The following is a 17713-nucleotide window of genomic DNA, read 5'->3' on the forward strand; positions in this document are numbered from 1 at the left end:
TCGTATAGACCTAAAACCCATATATTTGGCTTAACTTATCCATGGACATTAATATGCATCAAGGTAAACTTGTAATACTTCTGTCCACACAATTTCCATTCCAGTAAATTTCTCTGAACTGGGAGTGATGGACAGAAATCTATTGCAGTGAAACGGCTTATGAGAAGTTTTGGCAAACCCCAGAATTCCGTATGAAAGGAAGTGAGAGACGCCAATGGTGGCTGTTTTTTTTTACATTTTGTTTTTCAGACTAATTTAATTGAAATAAGATAACAATGAAGTTCATGTCATCATTTAAAATTGCCACAGTGTAAGGCATTTGGATGTACAAAAGTAATTTTCATGTTTAATCCAGATTTAAATCATGTAAAGTATGAAATTTCAAAGCAGTAAGAAGATAACATTTGAATTCAGAACAAGCTGGCTGCTATGGGTGTGCGTATATCTGCCTGAACCCAGTGGATAACTCCCTTCCAACTAAGTTTATATCTAATCCACTGAATCCTGCAATTTTGTTCAAATCCGCTGTGCCACACTTGTGCTAATAGTAGTATTTACAGAAAATTACAAATCCCCATTTTCTACAGTTGAACAGATAAACACAGCCCTATTTGTATGGTAGGTCCCTTCGCATGATTGGATTTAATCAAGTAAACATGAATTGCTGTTAAAAAAAGTATGATAGAAATTGAATGCAGAATATTTGTTCTTTAACTAAGAAACAAGAATAGTGTTAAAATTCTAGCTTAAATAATATTAATAGTAAATCTACAATACTAACCCAGCGTAGCCACAGTTGGTTTGTCAAGTGGAAGAAAGAAACCTGTGAAACTAATGGGCTTAGAATGAATCAGGTTGCTCAACTGAGTTCAACAAATGATATAAGCTTTTATAACGGAAAAAACCTTGTTCAGCTATGATATAATTTGAATTAAAATTTGACAAAAGTTTCCTGTACAAAAACGAAATTGCAGAGAAATCCTGCTCTTATGAGATACAAACAAGATGCGTTGATGTGAAACGCTATGTCCCCCATATATTTGACCTTTGACCTTGAAGGATGACCTTGACCTTTCACAACTCACAATGTGCAGCTCCATGAGAGACATATGCGTGCCAAATATCAAGTTGCTAACTTCAATATTGCAAAAGTTATGGCCAATGTTAAAGTTTGACGCGAACAAACCAACAAACCCACACAAGATGCGTTTATGAAACACAATGTCCCCGTATATGACGTTTGACCTTGAACGATGACCTTGACCCTTCACCACTCAAAATGTGCAGCTCCATGAGATACACATACATGTCAAATATAAAATTGCTAGCTTCAATATTGCAGAAGTGACATTACATGAGCAATTTTGACCCATATATTTGACCTTGAAGGATGACCTTGACCTTTCACCACTCAAAATGTGCAGCTCTATGAGATACACATGCATGCCAAATATCAAGTTGCTATCTTCAATATTGCAAAAGTATTCATAAAATAAGCGATTACGGCCACATATATTTGACCTCTGACCTTGAAGGATGACCTTGACCTTTAACCACTCAAAATGTGAAGCTCCATGAGATACACATGCATGCCAAATATCAAGTTGCTATCTTCAATATTGCAAAAGTAATTATAAAATAAGCGATTTGGGCCACATATATTTGACCTCTGACCTTGAAGGATGACCATGACCTTCCACCACTCAAAATGTGCAGCTCCATGAGATACACATGCATGCCAAATATCAAGTTGCTATCTTCAATATTGCAAAAGTATTCATAAAATGAGCGATTTTGGCCACATATATTTGACCTTGAAGGATGACCTTGACCTTTCACCACTCAAAATGTGCAGCTCCATGAGATACACATGCATGCCAAATATCAAGTTGCTATATTCAATATAGCAAAAGTTATTGCAAAATGTTAAAGTTGGTGCAAACCAACAGACCAACCAACCAACAGACAGGGCAAAAACAATATGTCCCCCACTACTATAGTGGGGGACATAAAAAAACTTTTCTGAACATGTTAAAGTTAAAGAAAGGATATATCTAATAAACAAAGTGTTTTTATATTTATACTTAAGTAAACATAATTTTTCTAAAAACCGACTTGTCACCATTAAAAATATAAAAATAATATAACAAACTCAAATGGGCATAGAGTGTTGCTCAATTCACTGTTTACCTTGTACAGGTGTTGGTTAATTGAATGCTCAACAAAACAGCAGAATTCCCTATTATAACACACCTATCAATGTTACAGTGACTGAGGTAGAAGTATCAATACTATACTTATACATGTATATAAGTGATTAGTAAGCTTAATGAACAACACAAGTGTTTATAGAAAATAATTAATTTTTGAAAAGCACAACAATACAAGCCGATCACAAAAATAAAGCACATTTTCTATGTACATATTTTTATATTCAATAATAAGACACAAAGAACCAAATGTTGCTGGCCAATCATCTTTTAAGGTCAGCACTCTTTTTTTCTCCCAGAACATGCCTTACATCCAGTCCAGGATTGCACATCAGATTTTGGAAAAGTTCGACTTGTTTTCTGGAAGATAAATTTTGTAGATCATGTTTATATATACATATATAATTCCAAAAAACACATGACAATCAATAGCCTTATTTGATTCATTCGATCAAATTAAATGTCACAACAGCGTAATTTTATTAACGTCATGTGTTTGCTAATCACATGCCTCAAACTGAAAACATTGAATATGCCGTGCTATGGGAACATGGGGCTTAATGCATGTACTTTAAGTGTTGTCCCAGATCATGCTCTGGGAACATGGGGCTTAATGCATGTACTTTAAGTGTTGTCCCAGATCATGCTCTGGGAACATGGGGCTTAATGCATGTACTTTAAGTGTTGTCCCAGATCATGCTCTGGGAACATAGGGCTTAATGCATGCACTTTAAGTGTTGTCCCAGATCGACCCCAGTTTTCCCAGTACGCGGTTAAAGTAATGGTATTTGCAAGGCTTTGATTATATTGCACACAACCATTTGGGAAAATAATCGCCACCGATTAAAAATCTGCATTACTTTTACATGGTCCTTTATTTGTTCTATTTCATAATAAGATGACCAATTACCACAGTATTATAAAGACTAATAATCGCCAGCCAAACTTGAGTGAAAAAAGGATGGGTATGTTACCCTCAAATTGCTATTAATGTGCATATCAAGTTTCCTTTAAAAAATTGCATTATTTGGTGTAATTCTATTTTGATGAACAGTCACCTGCCATTGAAAAGATCAAGGTTATGCATCACCTCTCAACCTTTTATATGTCTACCAAGTTTAATTATCATATTCTATGTACATTTTAATATATGAGCCTTGCTCTATGCAAAGGTGGTTTAATGCATGTGCGTAAAGTGTATTGACCTGACATTTTACCTCTGGTGAAAACAGAAAGGTGTTCATAACTTCTACATTGCCCTTAATGAGTATACCAAGTTGTCAATTGTGTGTTGCTATTTTATGAAACAAATAAGGATTCAGAATATCAATACGTGAATTTCTAATTCTTTTTAGCTTTAAGTACATGGACACACAGACCGAACCATACATAGAGAAAAGGGATTGACAGACAGACATTTACAGCTCAATGTGTATAATACTATTCATAATATCTGAGGTATCTTTTGAGTTATTAATATATAGCAGTTTTTGCAAATGGACAGACAAACAGATGGATAAACAGAAGTAGCAAATGACAGACAGACATGTGGCAAACGTTTAAGTTTTTATGTACGGTATATAAAGTTTATGACAATATGCTCTGTACTTTTTTATTTATGTGAATGTTAAGTTTTGTTCTGTTTTAAGTAACAGCAACATAACCTTTGATCTGTTTTTAGTTAAACAATATTCCTGACATTGCCTTTTATGAGTATACAATGTTTCATTGAAGTAACTTCATCAGTTTCTGAGAAATCACCGAAACAAGTTATGGGGTTGGGTTGACTGATGGATACATAGGAGGGACAGACATGATAGACGAGAAGGGTTATCCTAAAATATGTACCAAGATACCAGCAATTTTGAATTTTTCTTCTGTATAACCCATAGAACACTGTGTGTTGCCATACACATTAAACAAAACTTCAATGTTCCTTACTTCAAGTTTTCCTACAGACCTGTGTGTCAGCTCTCGTTCTTCCATGCCATGTGACAGCTGTCGGGCGGAGGTTACAATACACTGAGGCAGGCCAGCTAGGCGGGCTACATTCAACCCGTAGCTCCGTGAAGCCTTTCCCTCCACCAGCTGGTACAGGAACACTACCTGAGACAAATCTTCTGCAAGTATGAAAATTCTTGTCAAGGATAAGATTTTAAACAATATATATTATAATCTCAAATGAAGAATTCTGGCATAACTTTGACATGAATATGATTTTTTTTCTGTAAAGAAACCTTACAACAAAAACTGTAAATTTAAACTTAACATGATGCATTTTCAAACAGCATCATCTCCTGTAGGTTTAATAGAAACTTTAAAATAATATTTGTTATATAAAAAATCTTTTGTTTTGATTTTAGCAGCAAATCCAGTGGAAGAAGTAAATTTACGATAAATCAAAGGTCACTTTGCCTTAGTTCCTGGATATATTTGGCTGATAACTTTTGATTATGATAATATGCTCATGAAAGAGTGATATTTGAAGATCACATGACTGACTGTCCCAGGTGAATTGTGCAAACCAATATACTTGGCCATCTGTGCTGGGGAATACTAATTCAAAGCCTAGTGCTGAATCACGAATCACAAATTCAATCTATTTTAAAACTTGAGCTTACCACAGAAGTGATGTATACCTCCCAATATCACATGTTGAACTGTCTAATTATTTGTTATAAAATGTACTCATATTATAAAAATTCCAAGTTGGAAAAGGGGTATGACTTTAGAATTGTTTGAGTAAGAATAATACAAATTTCTCAGGAACAACTTTATATCATCAGTTACAATGAATGTCAGTTTGATTGTAAGGAAAGTTTGCATTTTTGAAATGCCATGGACAGACAGATGGACAGAGAATTCCATGGTAATTTCTGGAAACCATACTCTTCTACTTTGGTGAGTCAGTGTAGATAATTCTGACAGTAAAGTACAACTATCAAAACGTCATAAGCAAATATACACTTACCGCTATCTGAATCATCATTTGCAACCATATAGAATGCCATGTGATGGTTTGTCACTGTTTGCGGGAAGAGGGCTTCAAACTCAGCTAACATAGGGTAGTGGGTAACAAACAGCAAGAAACACTGGCTCTGAAAAACAAACATTAAAATGGGACAACAATTTTAGTTTCAATGGCTTATTTATTAAAAGGAAGTCTATTTATAGCAAATATCCAGTAAAGGCGCAAAGTGTTAATCCTTAAAAGCTTGTGTGGAGTGCACTTTACATACACTTCAAACTTGAATATCTCATTTAAGACTTAAGATTTTGACCTCATTCTGTGCAAGCTGACGATATAATAATTCATCTGTGACACTTGAAATTCAAATTAATTTTATGTTTTCCTGGTGTACGAACCCAATGATGAGAATAAAATATAATTATGATTATATTGCGTTTCACCATTTCCAAGTTCTTAGAAATATTATCGAGATCATATATAAAGGCTTAAGCAATGAAAAGTATGGGGCTCTTACCCCCTTACGATGTGATTCATCAACTATAAGACCAACACAAAAGAATGCTGCGATTATGGTTTTTTACCTTGATCCTGAGCTTAAACAGGCAAGCACATTATATATATATTGCAATGTGATGTACCAAATGAGAACAAATATTGCACAGCAGTCACTTTGAGCTGATCTTAAAACAAAGGTTACAGAGAATTGTACATTTCATGGATAATCATGTGAAAGAAAAACGAAACAAGGGCTGTTTGTAAAACATGCATGCCCCCCATATGGGCTGTCCGTTGTAGTGGCAGCCATTGTGTGAATACAATTTTTGTCACTGTGACCTTGACTTTGACCTAGTGACCTGAAAATCAATAGGGGTCATCTGCGGGTCACGATCAATGTACCTATGAAGTGTCATGATCCTAGGCAAAAGCGTTCTTGAGTTATCATCCGAAAATCATTTTACTATTTCGGGTCACCGTGACCTTGACCTTTGACCTTGTGACCTCAAAATCAATAGGGGTAATCTGCAAGTCATGATCAATCTACCTATGAAGTTTCATGATCCTAGGCGTATGCGTTCTTGAGTTATCATCCGAAAACCATTTTACTATTTCGGGTCACCATGACCTTGACCTTTGACCTAGTGACCTCAAAATCAATAGGGGTCATCTGCGAGTCATGATCAATCTACCCATGAAGTTTCATGATCCTAGGCGTATGCGTTCTTGAGTTATCATCTGGAAACCATTTTACTATTTCGGGTCACTGTGACCTTGACCTTTCACCTAGTGACCTCAAAATCAATAGGGGTCATCTGCAAGTCATGCTCAATCTACCCATGAAGTTTCATGATCCTAGGCGTATGCGTTCTTGAGTTATCATTCAAAAACCATTTCACTATTTCTGGTCACCGTGACCTTGACCTTTGACCTAGTGACCTCAAAATCATTAGGGGTCATCTGCGAGTCATGATCAATGTACCTATGAAGTTTCATGATCCTAGGCCCAAGCGTTTTTGAGTTATCGTCTGACAACCACCTGGTGGACGGACCGACCGACAGACCGACCGACCGACATGAGCAAAGCAATATACCCCCTCTTCTTCGATGGGGGGGCATAAATATGGTGTAAAAGAGTCTTAATTTTTGGACTCCCTGAAGTCTTATCGGACTCCTAAATTTCAAAGTAGGGAGACCAAAGAACTTCTTACTCAGATAAGTTAAGTGTCGAACACTGCCTACTAGACTCGAAGGCACTTACATATATCATAATTTCTCATTTATTTATCAACAGATTTAGTCAAAGTGGGAAATATGAACTTATCAATCATATTTTAACTCTTCTCAATTGAATTTGAATGCTTCAATATTTGCTGAATTATTATTTACAAGCATTACGACTCTAAAATTAAAGTTTTCAAACAAGACCATTTAAAATTTGATACTTTGAGAACAATAACTTAATAGCTGATTGTAATGGAACATGCAAGAAATAAGTATCTATTCCTGGTTGCTATCCTGGTATTTTAAGAAATTATAATAACAAAAATGTAGTGCAATAACTGCATTTGAGTGTATAATGTCTCTTGGCGCTTTACATAAATCTAATCTCATTTCATCTTACCTTTCTAGACCAGCATGATAATATATTTATACAGTGTAATGATTTAAATCTATCTACTGCTATTGCAGAGAACTTTTCACACATATTTATGTATGAGCCTCGCCCTGGGAAAACAGGGTTTAATGCATGTGCGTAAAGCTTTGTCTCAGATTAGCCTGTGCAGTCTTGGACAAAACTTTACGCACAAGAACTCATTATCTGCATAAAAAATGTCCAACCTTCTTGATGAAGTGGTCAAGAGCCGCGTACGCAATCGCCATTCCATCGTGGGTACTGGTGCCCCGTCCCAGCTCATCCAGGATGACCAGGGACCGGTCAGTGACCTTGGACATGATGTCTGAGGTCTCAACCAGCTCCGTCATGAATGTACTCTGACCCCTAAATATGTCATCTTTTGCCCCCATCCTGTAGAAAGAATGTAGAATTGGTACTCTCTGGCCAAATACATAAGTTAAACAAAACTATAAACACATTGGCAACATTACAAGCCTGTTGTAAACAATTTCATCATATATTTCTTACTGGAAAATTACACTGTTCCCTTGACCATGTGACACATGCATTTCACAACACACCTTTCAACTGGGTGAACATTTAGGGTATGTAATTTATAAATTGTCAGTTTAATGATAAAAAAGTCTTCACAAGCTGTGTAATGCCCAAATGTTGACGTTTAAGTATGAACTTGACCTTTGTGACAAAGTTCACATGTAAGTAATGCCATCTTCATAATTATGGTGAACATTCTGTGGATGTAAACATTGCCTGCTCAGACAATGCCAAAACAGGTATATAAGGAATTATTGTACATTAAATCTTAACTTCTGAGCCTTTATATGGAAATAACAATCTTGACAAAATATTTTTACAAGCTAAGTCTTCACCAATATTTTATGATCATTCTAAACCTTTGTTTTCTTAGAATGACAATTACATTTTATCAAGGAATATGGGTTTTACATATTACACACTGTCTTATCATTTAAATTGTAAACATAAATTTCCTTAACATTTAAGAAAAAATAATTAGGCAACAGTCTTAACATTCTGTTAAATCCCAACCCTCTTAGTGTGACCCTGTGACCCTGACTTTCAAGGTCAGGATACATGTTTTGCATGCCACACCCTGTCTCCACATTATGTACAAGTTATAGTTGAATATTCCTGAACAGTGATGAAGTTACACACTCTACCAAACGAAACTGACAGCTACATTGTACACAACAGTGAAAAACAGGAGGCTAAATAAAAATTAAAGCTCAACAGTGCAGTGATAAAAAGCACAAATTTATCAACTGATGAAATATGTATTTTTAAAATTTCTTAGCCAAACATGAGTTTCAAGCATTAAAACAGTGATCTAACATCCCTAAGCAATGTATTTACATATTGTAAAGAATATGAACTTTTTTTTCTTTTCTGGACAATTTTTAAGTTGCAAACAAGTGCTTCTTATCACTACCATACCTGGTATAGATGCCATCAAACACACCGATCCTTGCTGCCTCTGCGGGTACATAAGACCCCATCTGTGCCAGCAGAACAAAGAGCGCCACCTGGCGGATGTAGCAGCTTTTACCTCCCATATTCGGACCAGTAATCAGCATCACCCTTCTGTCCCCTGCCTGGAACATACGTATGCGCCAGGCTCTAGGTAAACTGGGTTTTATGTATGTTCGTAAAGTGTCGTTCCAGATTAGCCTGTGCATTCCGCACAGGCTTATCAGGGACGACACTTTCTGCCTTAACTGGATTTTCGTGTAGAAGAGACTTCCTTTAAACAAAAAATACCATAAAAGCGGAAAGTGTCGTCCCTGATTAGCCTGTGTGGACTGGGACGACACTTTATGCACATGCATTATGCCCAGTTTTCTCAGAACACGACTCATATGTATGAGCCAGCTCTGGGTAAAATTGGCTTTATGAATGTGTTTAAACAGTGAACTCAGATTAGCCTATTCATTCTGCACAGGCTAATCAGGGACACTTTCCGCTAAGACTGGGTTTGCCTTAAGAAGAGACTTTTTTCAACTAAACATTAATAAAGCTGAAAAATTCCTGCCTGATTGGTTTTGCGGCCTTAACGGGCTTATCTGGGATGACACTTTACACACATGCATGTTGCCCTATGTTCCCAGAATGCGGATCAAATGTAAATTTTTCTGCAAGTCTAGAGACAATGCAACAATTAATATTCCAACTTGAGCATTATGTTCCGAAGAAAAAAATAACAAAAGCAAGTTATGTATTCTAATAGGTTCATGCTGACCCGTATTGGGTATTGTTAAATGTTGAAGTTAATATTATTTGTACAATTTTGAGTCTATTTAGTGTTTTCATAAACACTCCTTTCCAAAAACAGCTTTATAGCATCTTTTAACAAGAGCACCGCCTTGCGGGTGCAGACCGCTCATCTATTTTCTTTTTAAAGGTGAAGGGACTCTCATTTTCAATCACAAAGGAGGGAGGAGTGGAGTGAAGAGGGGTGTATAGTGTGGGGTTGTGGACATTTATTACATTATCTTCCAAAAAAGCGAAAAAAAAAAAAAAAATCGGGGGGGGGGGGGGGGGGGGGGGGGGTTGGGTGCGATGGTTGGACGGTATTTCAAACATAACCGTTTAAAAAAAAAAATTGGGGGGGGGGGTATAGTGTGAGGGTGTGGTGATAATTTGTGAGATGATCTTAAAAAAAAAAAAAAAAAAAAAAAAAAAAAAAAAAAAAATTGGGGGTGGGGGGGGGTGGGGTGGGGGGGTGGGGGGGGGGGTATAGTGTGAGGGTGTGGTGGTCATTTGTGAGATGATCTTAAAAAAAAAAAAAAAAAAAAAAAAAAATTAGGGGGGGGGAGGGGGGAGGGCACGGGGGAGGGGGGGAGGGCACGGGGGATGGTTTGGGTGAAGTCTATTGTGGTATGTCAGGTAAGAGTAGTTTCATCAAAGTATCAATCAAATCTAATCATAAATAAAGAAGTTATGGCAATTTTAGCAAAATTTAATAATTTGACCTTGAGAGTCAAGGTCATTCAAAGGTCAAAGTAAAATTCAAGTTGCCAGGTACAGTAACCTCATGATAGCATGTAAGTATTTGAAGTTTGAAAGCAATAGCCTTGATACTTCGAGTGGATCGAAACACAAAATTTAACCATATATTAAAAGTTACTAAGTCAAAAAAGGGCCATAATTCCGTAACAATGACAACCAGAGTTATGCAACTTGTCCTTTTACTGTACCCTTATGATAGTTTGTGAGTGTTCCAAGTATGAAAGCAATATCTATGATACTTTAGGGGTAAAGTGGACCAAAACATAAATCTTAACCAAATTTTCAATTTTCTAAGTATAAAGGGCCCATAATTCCGTCCAAATGCCAGTCAGAGTTACATAACTTTGCCTGCACCGTCCCCTTATGATAGTTCATAAATCTTGCAAGTATGAAAGCAATAGCTTTGATACTGTAGGAATAAAGTGGACCTAAACACAAAACTTAATCAAATTTTCAATTTTCTAAGTATAAAAAGGGCACATAATTCTGTCAAAATGCCAGTCAGAGTTACATTACTTTGCCTGCACAGTCCCCTTATGATAGTTAGTAAGTGTTGCAAGTATGAAAGCAATAGCTTTGATGCTTAAGGAATAAAATGGACCTAAACACAAAACTTAACCAAAATTGTCAATTTTCTAAGTATAAAAAGGGCACATAATTCTGTCAAAATGCATGCCAGAGTTATCTAACTTTGCCTGCCCAGTCCCCTCATGATAGTAAGTAAGTGTACCAAGTTTGAATGCAATAGCATTGATACTTACTGAGAAAAGTGGAACTAAACGCAAAACTTAACCAAAATTTTCAATTTTTTAAGTATAAAAAGGGCACATAATTCTGTCAAAATGCACGCCAGAGTTATCTAACTTTGCCTGCCCAGTCCCCTCATGATAGTAAGTAAGTGTACCAAGTTTGAATGCAATAGCATTGATACTTACTGAGAAAAGTGGAACTAAACGCAAAACTTAACCAAAATTTTCAATTTTTTAAGTATAAAAAGGGCACATAATTCTGTCAAAATGCACGCCAGAGTTATCTAACTTTGCCTGCCCAGTCCCCTCATGATAGTAAGTAAGTGTACCAAGTTTGAATGCAATAGCATTGATACTTTCTGAGAAAAGTGGACCTAAACGCAAAACTTAACCGGACGCCGACGCCAACGCCAACGCCAACGCCGACGCCGACGCCGACGCCGACGCCGACGCCAAGGTGATGACAATAGCTCATAATTTTTTTTCAAAAAATAGATGAGCTAAAAATAATAATTTTAATGTGTTATACCGGTAACTATCAGTACAAATTCATATCCATGAACTTTTAAGTTGTCAGAAATTCTCAAAATAAAAATTTACTGTAATTACTCTTAAGTATTCGGACACTCCCTCTTTTTGCCAAAATAATTATTTTTCGTGACTTTAAATTTTCAGACATGCGCGTTTTTGTCTCTGATTAATGGCTCTAAATATTCGGAGAGTGTATTTTACAGCACTACTTTTCCAGATTTTGGCACTGTATTCACTTTTCTTGTGACACTTTGATCATGGGTTTTACATACGGATTAAAGTCATAAAACCGGGGAGACGCATGCCTCAGGGCAATGGACCATAATATTTCTGTAATTGGGTAAATAACCATGTTTACCGGTAGAACCATCGCTTCACCCAACATAATTTTTAATGATATCTTCCTATTCAGGAAGCAGTATGTTTAATGTTTTTAGGTTTTGTTCTGTATAATTTCAGGCAAGAGTCAGCAAAGCTGTGAAGTTGTTGTTTATTTTAAAATAGAAACACTATTGTGATTTGATTTATTGCTTTTATTTCAATATAATTATAATTTTCGGACATTTTAATTTTGTCTCTAAATTTTCGGACACCTGAAATTTTTGAATATTTTCCGCATCTAAATTTTCAACACACAAAAAAAAAATTATTTTCAAGTGTCCGAAAACTTAGAGTAATTACAGGAATGAATTGTTAAACAACTAAATGGAAAACAGTCAAACTCACCTGCAGATGTGTATCATTGTAGACATACTGTCCTGTCTCAGACAGCAATGACTGCACCACAGGGTGACCTCCCTTGGTTACATCAATCACAAGGTCATTTTCCACCATTATAGGCCTGCAAAAAAACATGGATTTAATCCTTTCCTGCTCAGAAGCAAAGTGCAAATGGCTTTATGCAATCAGCATAAAACCAGAACAGCCTGCGAGTTACTTGCAGGCTGTTCAAGTTGTATGCTTTTTGCTGCTCATCAGTATCTCACAGTTAGAAAGACATAATTTACCTTGTGAATCTAGTAAGAAAATTCTGAAATTTAGTTTGATTTTCTAAGGGACTATAAACACATCAAATTGCTTATCTGTGTGGTAAAGGGTTGACAAATATTTTGATCACAACACAAGAAACTACAGTCAATACTTGTAGCAAAGTATGCTCAAAAATGAAATTAATATTTAGGATAAATAAGTTAGACAAGAATTAAAGCCTGATTATTATTTAACGCCTTTCAATGCAGCCACATATCTAGGTACCCTGTTGTGATAAAACTATAATTTGTATACAAAAAATCAATATAAAACATTGCAAGAGCAGCAAAACATGCTCCAAATCTATCACAAGCAATTGAAACATGTAAGAGATTTATTGTGGAAGGTACATTGTTTTTGCTGAGAAAATGTTTTAAGTACGCAAGCACTGCCAGAGTTCAGATGTATATAAAAAATAATATACAGTCTAAGCGGGTTATCAAAAGTCAGTGGTACTATCTGAGCCTTGCTCTGGGAAAACAGGTATTTATGCATACGCCTAAAGTCTCCTCTCGGATTAGCCTGTGCAGTCCGCTCAGCCTAATCAGGGACCACATTTTATCTGCTTTTATGGTATTTTCCGTACATAGGAAGTATTATAGCAAGAACCCTGCAGTGAAGACGGTCAGTGTTGTGCTGGGAAAACATGATGTTTTGCCACACAGAGCCTCATTAGTACTTAAAGTAAGTCCAATTATGTTCTGTCCAATGGCAGCTCTCACAAATAAAAGCCTTGTATGCACACAATGTTTTCCAACCTGGTATAGCCTTGTTGCCGGCCAACGGTTGCTAGGGACAACAGACAGTCCAGTTCTGCAAGACATCGCACTGCTTGCCGAAATCTCTGGTAGCAGGTCGAAAATGATCTGTAAAGAGTATTTACAGGTTACACAAACAAGTAGAAGAGGGCCAGAGGCCCACTGTCGCTCACATGAGACATCAGGGAACTGAACTGCTCTCAGCAACTTTTGAGATGTTTCTGAAATCATTTTCAAACTTGCCCAAAATATCAACTAGAGAGTTAACAAGGTTTTACAATAGCCATATAAGGAAAAATGCCCAGCCCACTGGTGGCCATGTTTTTAATGTACAGGACCCATTTTCGATCTCAGCCCAGATATAATTAGAACAAATGTTCTGATCAAGTTTCATGAAGATTGGACTAAAAATATTACTTCTAGAGTGTTAACAAGGTTTTACTATAGCCATATAAGAAAAAATGACCCACACCCTGGCTGCCATGTTTTTCAACCAACTGGAACCATTTTCGAGCTCATCCCAGATATTATTGGGACAAATCCTTTAACCAAGTTTCATGAAGATCGGACAATGAATGTTGCCTCTGGTGTGTTAACAAGGCACATGTTGACGACAAACAATGGCTAAAGGAGATCACAAAAGCTCACCATGAGCACCTTGTGCTCAGGTGAGCTTAAATCACATTTTGAGGTCTCAATTTCTTACCAGTTTTAAGAGAATGTCATTTAAGAGTGCTCCAAATGGCAGCTTCCTATACAATCTATCTTTGACAAAACAATAATTGCATAAAATAACTGATACAGCTCGCTGTATATTAGCTCGCTGTATATTACAAGAAAATTGTTCATGCATTATGAGATAAATATCATGTCATGATAGGTGGCATGTTTGTGTGTCCCTTTATCTGTATACATTTTGAAACCATTATTGTGAGCATTCTGAACACACATACGTTGTTCAGAGTTTATTTACCATGCAAGAAAGTGCAGTTGGCTCTAGCAATGTTGACTCTTATTTCACTGAATCTTAAGCCATGAGTTTGACACCACTTGTTTTTTTTCTGAATTTGCCAATCAAATTTTGCACTTTGTATTATATAATATTTGATTCACTTAATGAATATAATTATATTTTATTTTATGTAATTCACTTAATGTTATATTTTTAGTAAAGTAAAGTGCATTTATGCATCACAGTAGGAATCCTAGTAGCGAAAGGTTCCGAGACTGAAATTGCGATGTTTTCATATTCATACAGCATCATTTTTATAGTAATCAATAATGTTCAAGAGACTTTTTTGTGAAGTTTGAATAGAATCTATTGCATTCAACTGAAGTAATTATATAAAACATATAACACTATTTTTGGCATTTTGTTCTTAGCCAAAAAGTGTATTTTTCTCCACATGTTGATGAGTTTTAAAGCCAAACATTTAAGATACTTTCACTCAACTTTTCAGTGTTAAATCATGTATGAACAAGAGGGCCATGATGGCCCTGTATCGCTCAACTGTTTTTTTATGCGAAAAAAGCGTGCAATGCGCATGGGTTGAAATGTACTCAAGCATGTGACTTTCTCTTTCTATCCCTCGTCCCACTGGGCGCTTAAAGTTGGAAGGGTGAGCATTTTTATAAATGGAAAACGTTACTACGGTGTTAACTAAACAGACTAAACAGCCCGGGAATTGTCGCACAGGTCCTTTGCTTATAATGTAGGTACATTAATCTCTCCAAAAGATATTGTCGTTCTTTCTATTTCACATATTTTTACTATAAGATGTCACTACATACCAAATTTAGTAGCCCTAGGCTCTATAATTATGAACAAGAAGATTTTTTAAAGTTTGCACAAAATAGGCCTTATTTAAGCATATGTTCATTTTTGTGACCCCCGGGGCAGGGTCAAATTTGACCCCAGGGGCATAATTTGAAATGACTTGGTAGAGAACTTTAAGATTTTAATACATACCAAACTTAGTAGAAATAGGCCCAATGGTTATGGACAGAGAGATTTTTAAAGTTTGCACAAATAGGCCCAATATAAGCATATGTTCAATTTTGTGACCCCTGGGAAACGGTCAAATTTGATCCCAGGGGCTTAATTTGAACAAACTATTCAGGACTATTAGATGTCACTACATACCAAATTTGGTAGCCCTATGCCATACGGTTATGGACAGGAAGACTTAAAGTTTGCACAAAATAGGCCTTTTTTAAGTGTTTGTTCATTTTTGTGACCCCCGGGGCAGGGTCAAATTTGACCCCAGGGGCATAATTTGAACAAACTAAGTAGAGAACTATTAGATGTAACTACATACTAAATTTGGTAGCCCTAGGCCCTACTGTTATGGACAATTGGATTTTTAAAGTTTGCACAAAATAGGCCTTATTTAAGCGTACACTGCAACGCCGATATATCGCGGACCGGTATATCGCGCTGTCCAATATATCGCGCTTTGGCTATGGCTCCCAAAAATCCGAATTTTGTATTTTAAACAAACTAAGTAGAGAACTATTAGATGTCACTACCTACCGAATTTGGTAGCCCTAGGCCCTACGGTTATGGACAAGAAGATTTTAAAGTTTGCACAAAATAGGCTTTATATAAGCATATGTTCATTTTTGTGACCCCGGGGCAGGGTCAAATTTGACCCCAGGGGCATAATTTGAACAAACAAAGTAGAAAACTATTAAATGTCACTACATACCAAATGTGGTAGCACTAGGCCCAATGGTTATGGACAAAAAGATTTTTAAAGTTTGCACAAAATAGGCTTTATATAAGCATATGTTCAGGGGCATAATTTAAACAAATTTGAAAGAGGTTCACCCCAGGAACATTTGTGAGAAGTTTTATCAGAATTGAACTTGAGTTTAGGAGAAGAAAAAGTTAACGCACGCACGGACGCAGGACCATGACATAAGCCCTGCTGGCCTCTGGCCAGTGGAGCTAAAAATTGGTGTTGAAAACTGTTTGATGCCAGGATTTAGTATAATTATTTCATATGCTTAGTTTAAATTGTGTTTGCTATAGTTAAAATATACTATCCCCATGAAAGAGGACAAATAACCGCATTGTACAATATCTACACGCATGCTGTCTACAGGCTACACTCCACCTACTCTAGGAATGTCTCCCAGGCCTGGTCTGTAGAGATCCCCAGCTGTTCTCTTGCCTGCTGCAGCTCACTATACTTCACAACGATGAAGGGACTGTGAAAGCGCCCAACAACTTTTGTACTGAAATACCAGTGTTTTTGTTGTATATTTATGAAATCAAACTTAAGGTATTAAACTTCAAATGTTTTGTGGGGAAATTCAAATGTGTTATCCATGTACAATAACCAAAACACTCCCAAATTACTTTGCAGGGTCTACATATGAAGAAATTTCTATAAAAGCATATAACATTATTTTTTTACTTGAAACATTTATAATGTCAATTTTAGATAACCATGTTTTATTTAAATATATTTGGAAGTGATAACCAATTTAATTTGAGTTTCATACTGGGAAAATGTGGCTTATTGCATGTGCATAGTGTTGTCCAAGACAAAACTGTTTTTTTAAATATATCTTGAATTGATAACCAATTTAATTTTAGCCTCATACTGGGAAAATGTGGCTTATTGCATGTGCATAGTGTTGTCCAAGACAAAACTGTGAAGTCCACATAGGCTAACCAAGGATGACACTTTCCCCTATTTTGGAATGTTTCCTTTATCTCTTCTAAAAAAATCCAGTCTTGGTGGACTGCACAGGCTATTCTGGAACGACACTTCAAGCACACCCATAAAGCCCATTTCCCCAGAGTGAGGCTTAAATGCAGATCTTGTCTTTTGAGTCTTGATATGACAAACCCACCTGCTAAGTTTGATCCAGTCTTTTGGAACCATTCCTAGGTTTGCATTCTTCACCTCTATTAAATACTGAAAGAAGCATACAAAGGTTGAAGTCCAGCTGACCTTTCTATAATTTCAAATGTATACTTCTAAAACAATACGTACAGTACAACATATCAGCAGTGTGAAATATTGATTGTTTAAAAAAGTTTCATGTATAGAATACCACTCTTCATGAATAGTGCTCTGCTCTCCTTTAATATTCTCAGCAATTATTAATTGGCACAATAAATGCAGGTCTGAAAACAAAATCTCAAAAAAATAAGCGGCTTCAATTTAATACCCTTACAAATGCCAACAATAGACAACCACTATTAAAACTCTGAAATTTATTAACATTAACTAAATATTCTATATAAAAATGTCCAAAAAGTTCACACAGGCTCAATCAGAGAAAACACTTTT

At 36.2% G+C, this 17713-nt stretch overlaps 1 protein-coding gene across 4 annotated transcripts in view; it reads right to left on the reverse strand.

Annotated features, from left to right (window-relative positions):
• Nucleotides 1-334: 334 nt before the first annotated feature.
• The window catches only part of LOC127879013 (DNA mismatch repair protein Msh3-like), a 54243-nt gene continuing 36864 nt past the window's right edge, over nucleotides 335-17713 (reverse strand). The window contains exons 13-22 of one of the 4 annotated variants that reach the window (XR_008048886.1): nucleotides 17271-17335; nucleotides 16530-16646; nucleotides 13407-13514; nucleotides 12346-12460; nucleotides 8768-8925; nucleotides 7519-7705; nucleotides 5182-5308; nucleotides 4171-4330; nucleotides 1833-2570; nucleotides 335-1693 (exon numbers count right to left, since the gene is read on the reverse strand). Coding sequence is in view for 2 of the 4 variants with exons in the window: in XM_052425599.1 (XP_052281559.1) it covers nucleotides 2474-2570; nucleotides 4171-4330; nucleotides 5182-5308; nucleotides 7519-7705; nucleotides 8768-8925; nucleotides 12346-12460; nucleotides 13407-13514; nucleotides 16530-16646; nucleotides 17271-17335 (1134 nt within the window). In the remaining 2 variants the exon portion in view is untranslated. Of the gene's footprint in view, nucleotides 2571-4170; nucleotides 4331-5181; nucleotides 5309-7518; nucleotides 7706-8767; nucleotides 8926-12345; nucleotides 12461-13406; nucleotides 13515-16529; nucleotides 16647-17270; nucleotides 17336-17713 lie in introns of all 4 variants that reach the window. The other 3 variants (XR_008048885.1, XM_052425599.1, XM_052425600.1) reach the window with 3 other exon arrangements.

This window comes from Dreissena polymorpha, chromosome 4, assembly GCF_020536995.1.
Source record: "Dreissena polymorpha isolate Duluth1 chromosome 4, UMN_Dpol_1.0, whole genome shotgun sequence".
NCBI lineage: Eukaryota > Metazoa > Mollusca > Bivalvia > Myida > Dreissenidae > Dreissena > Dreissena polymorpha.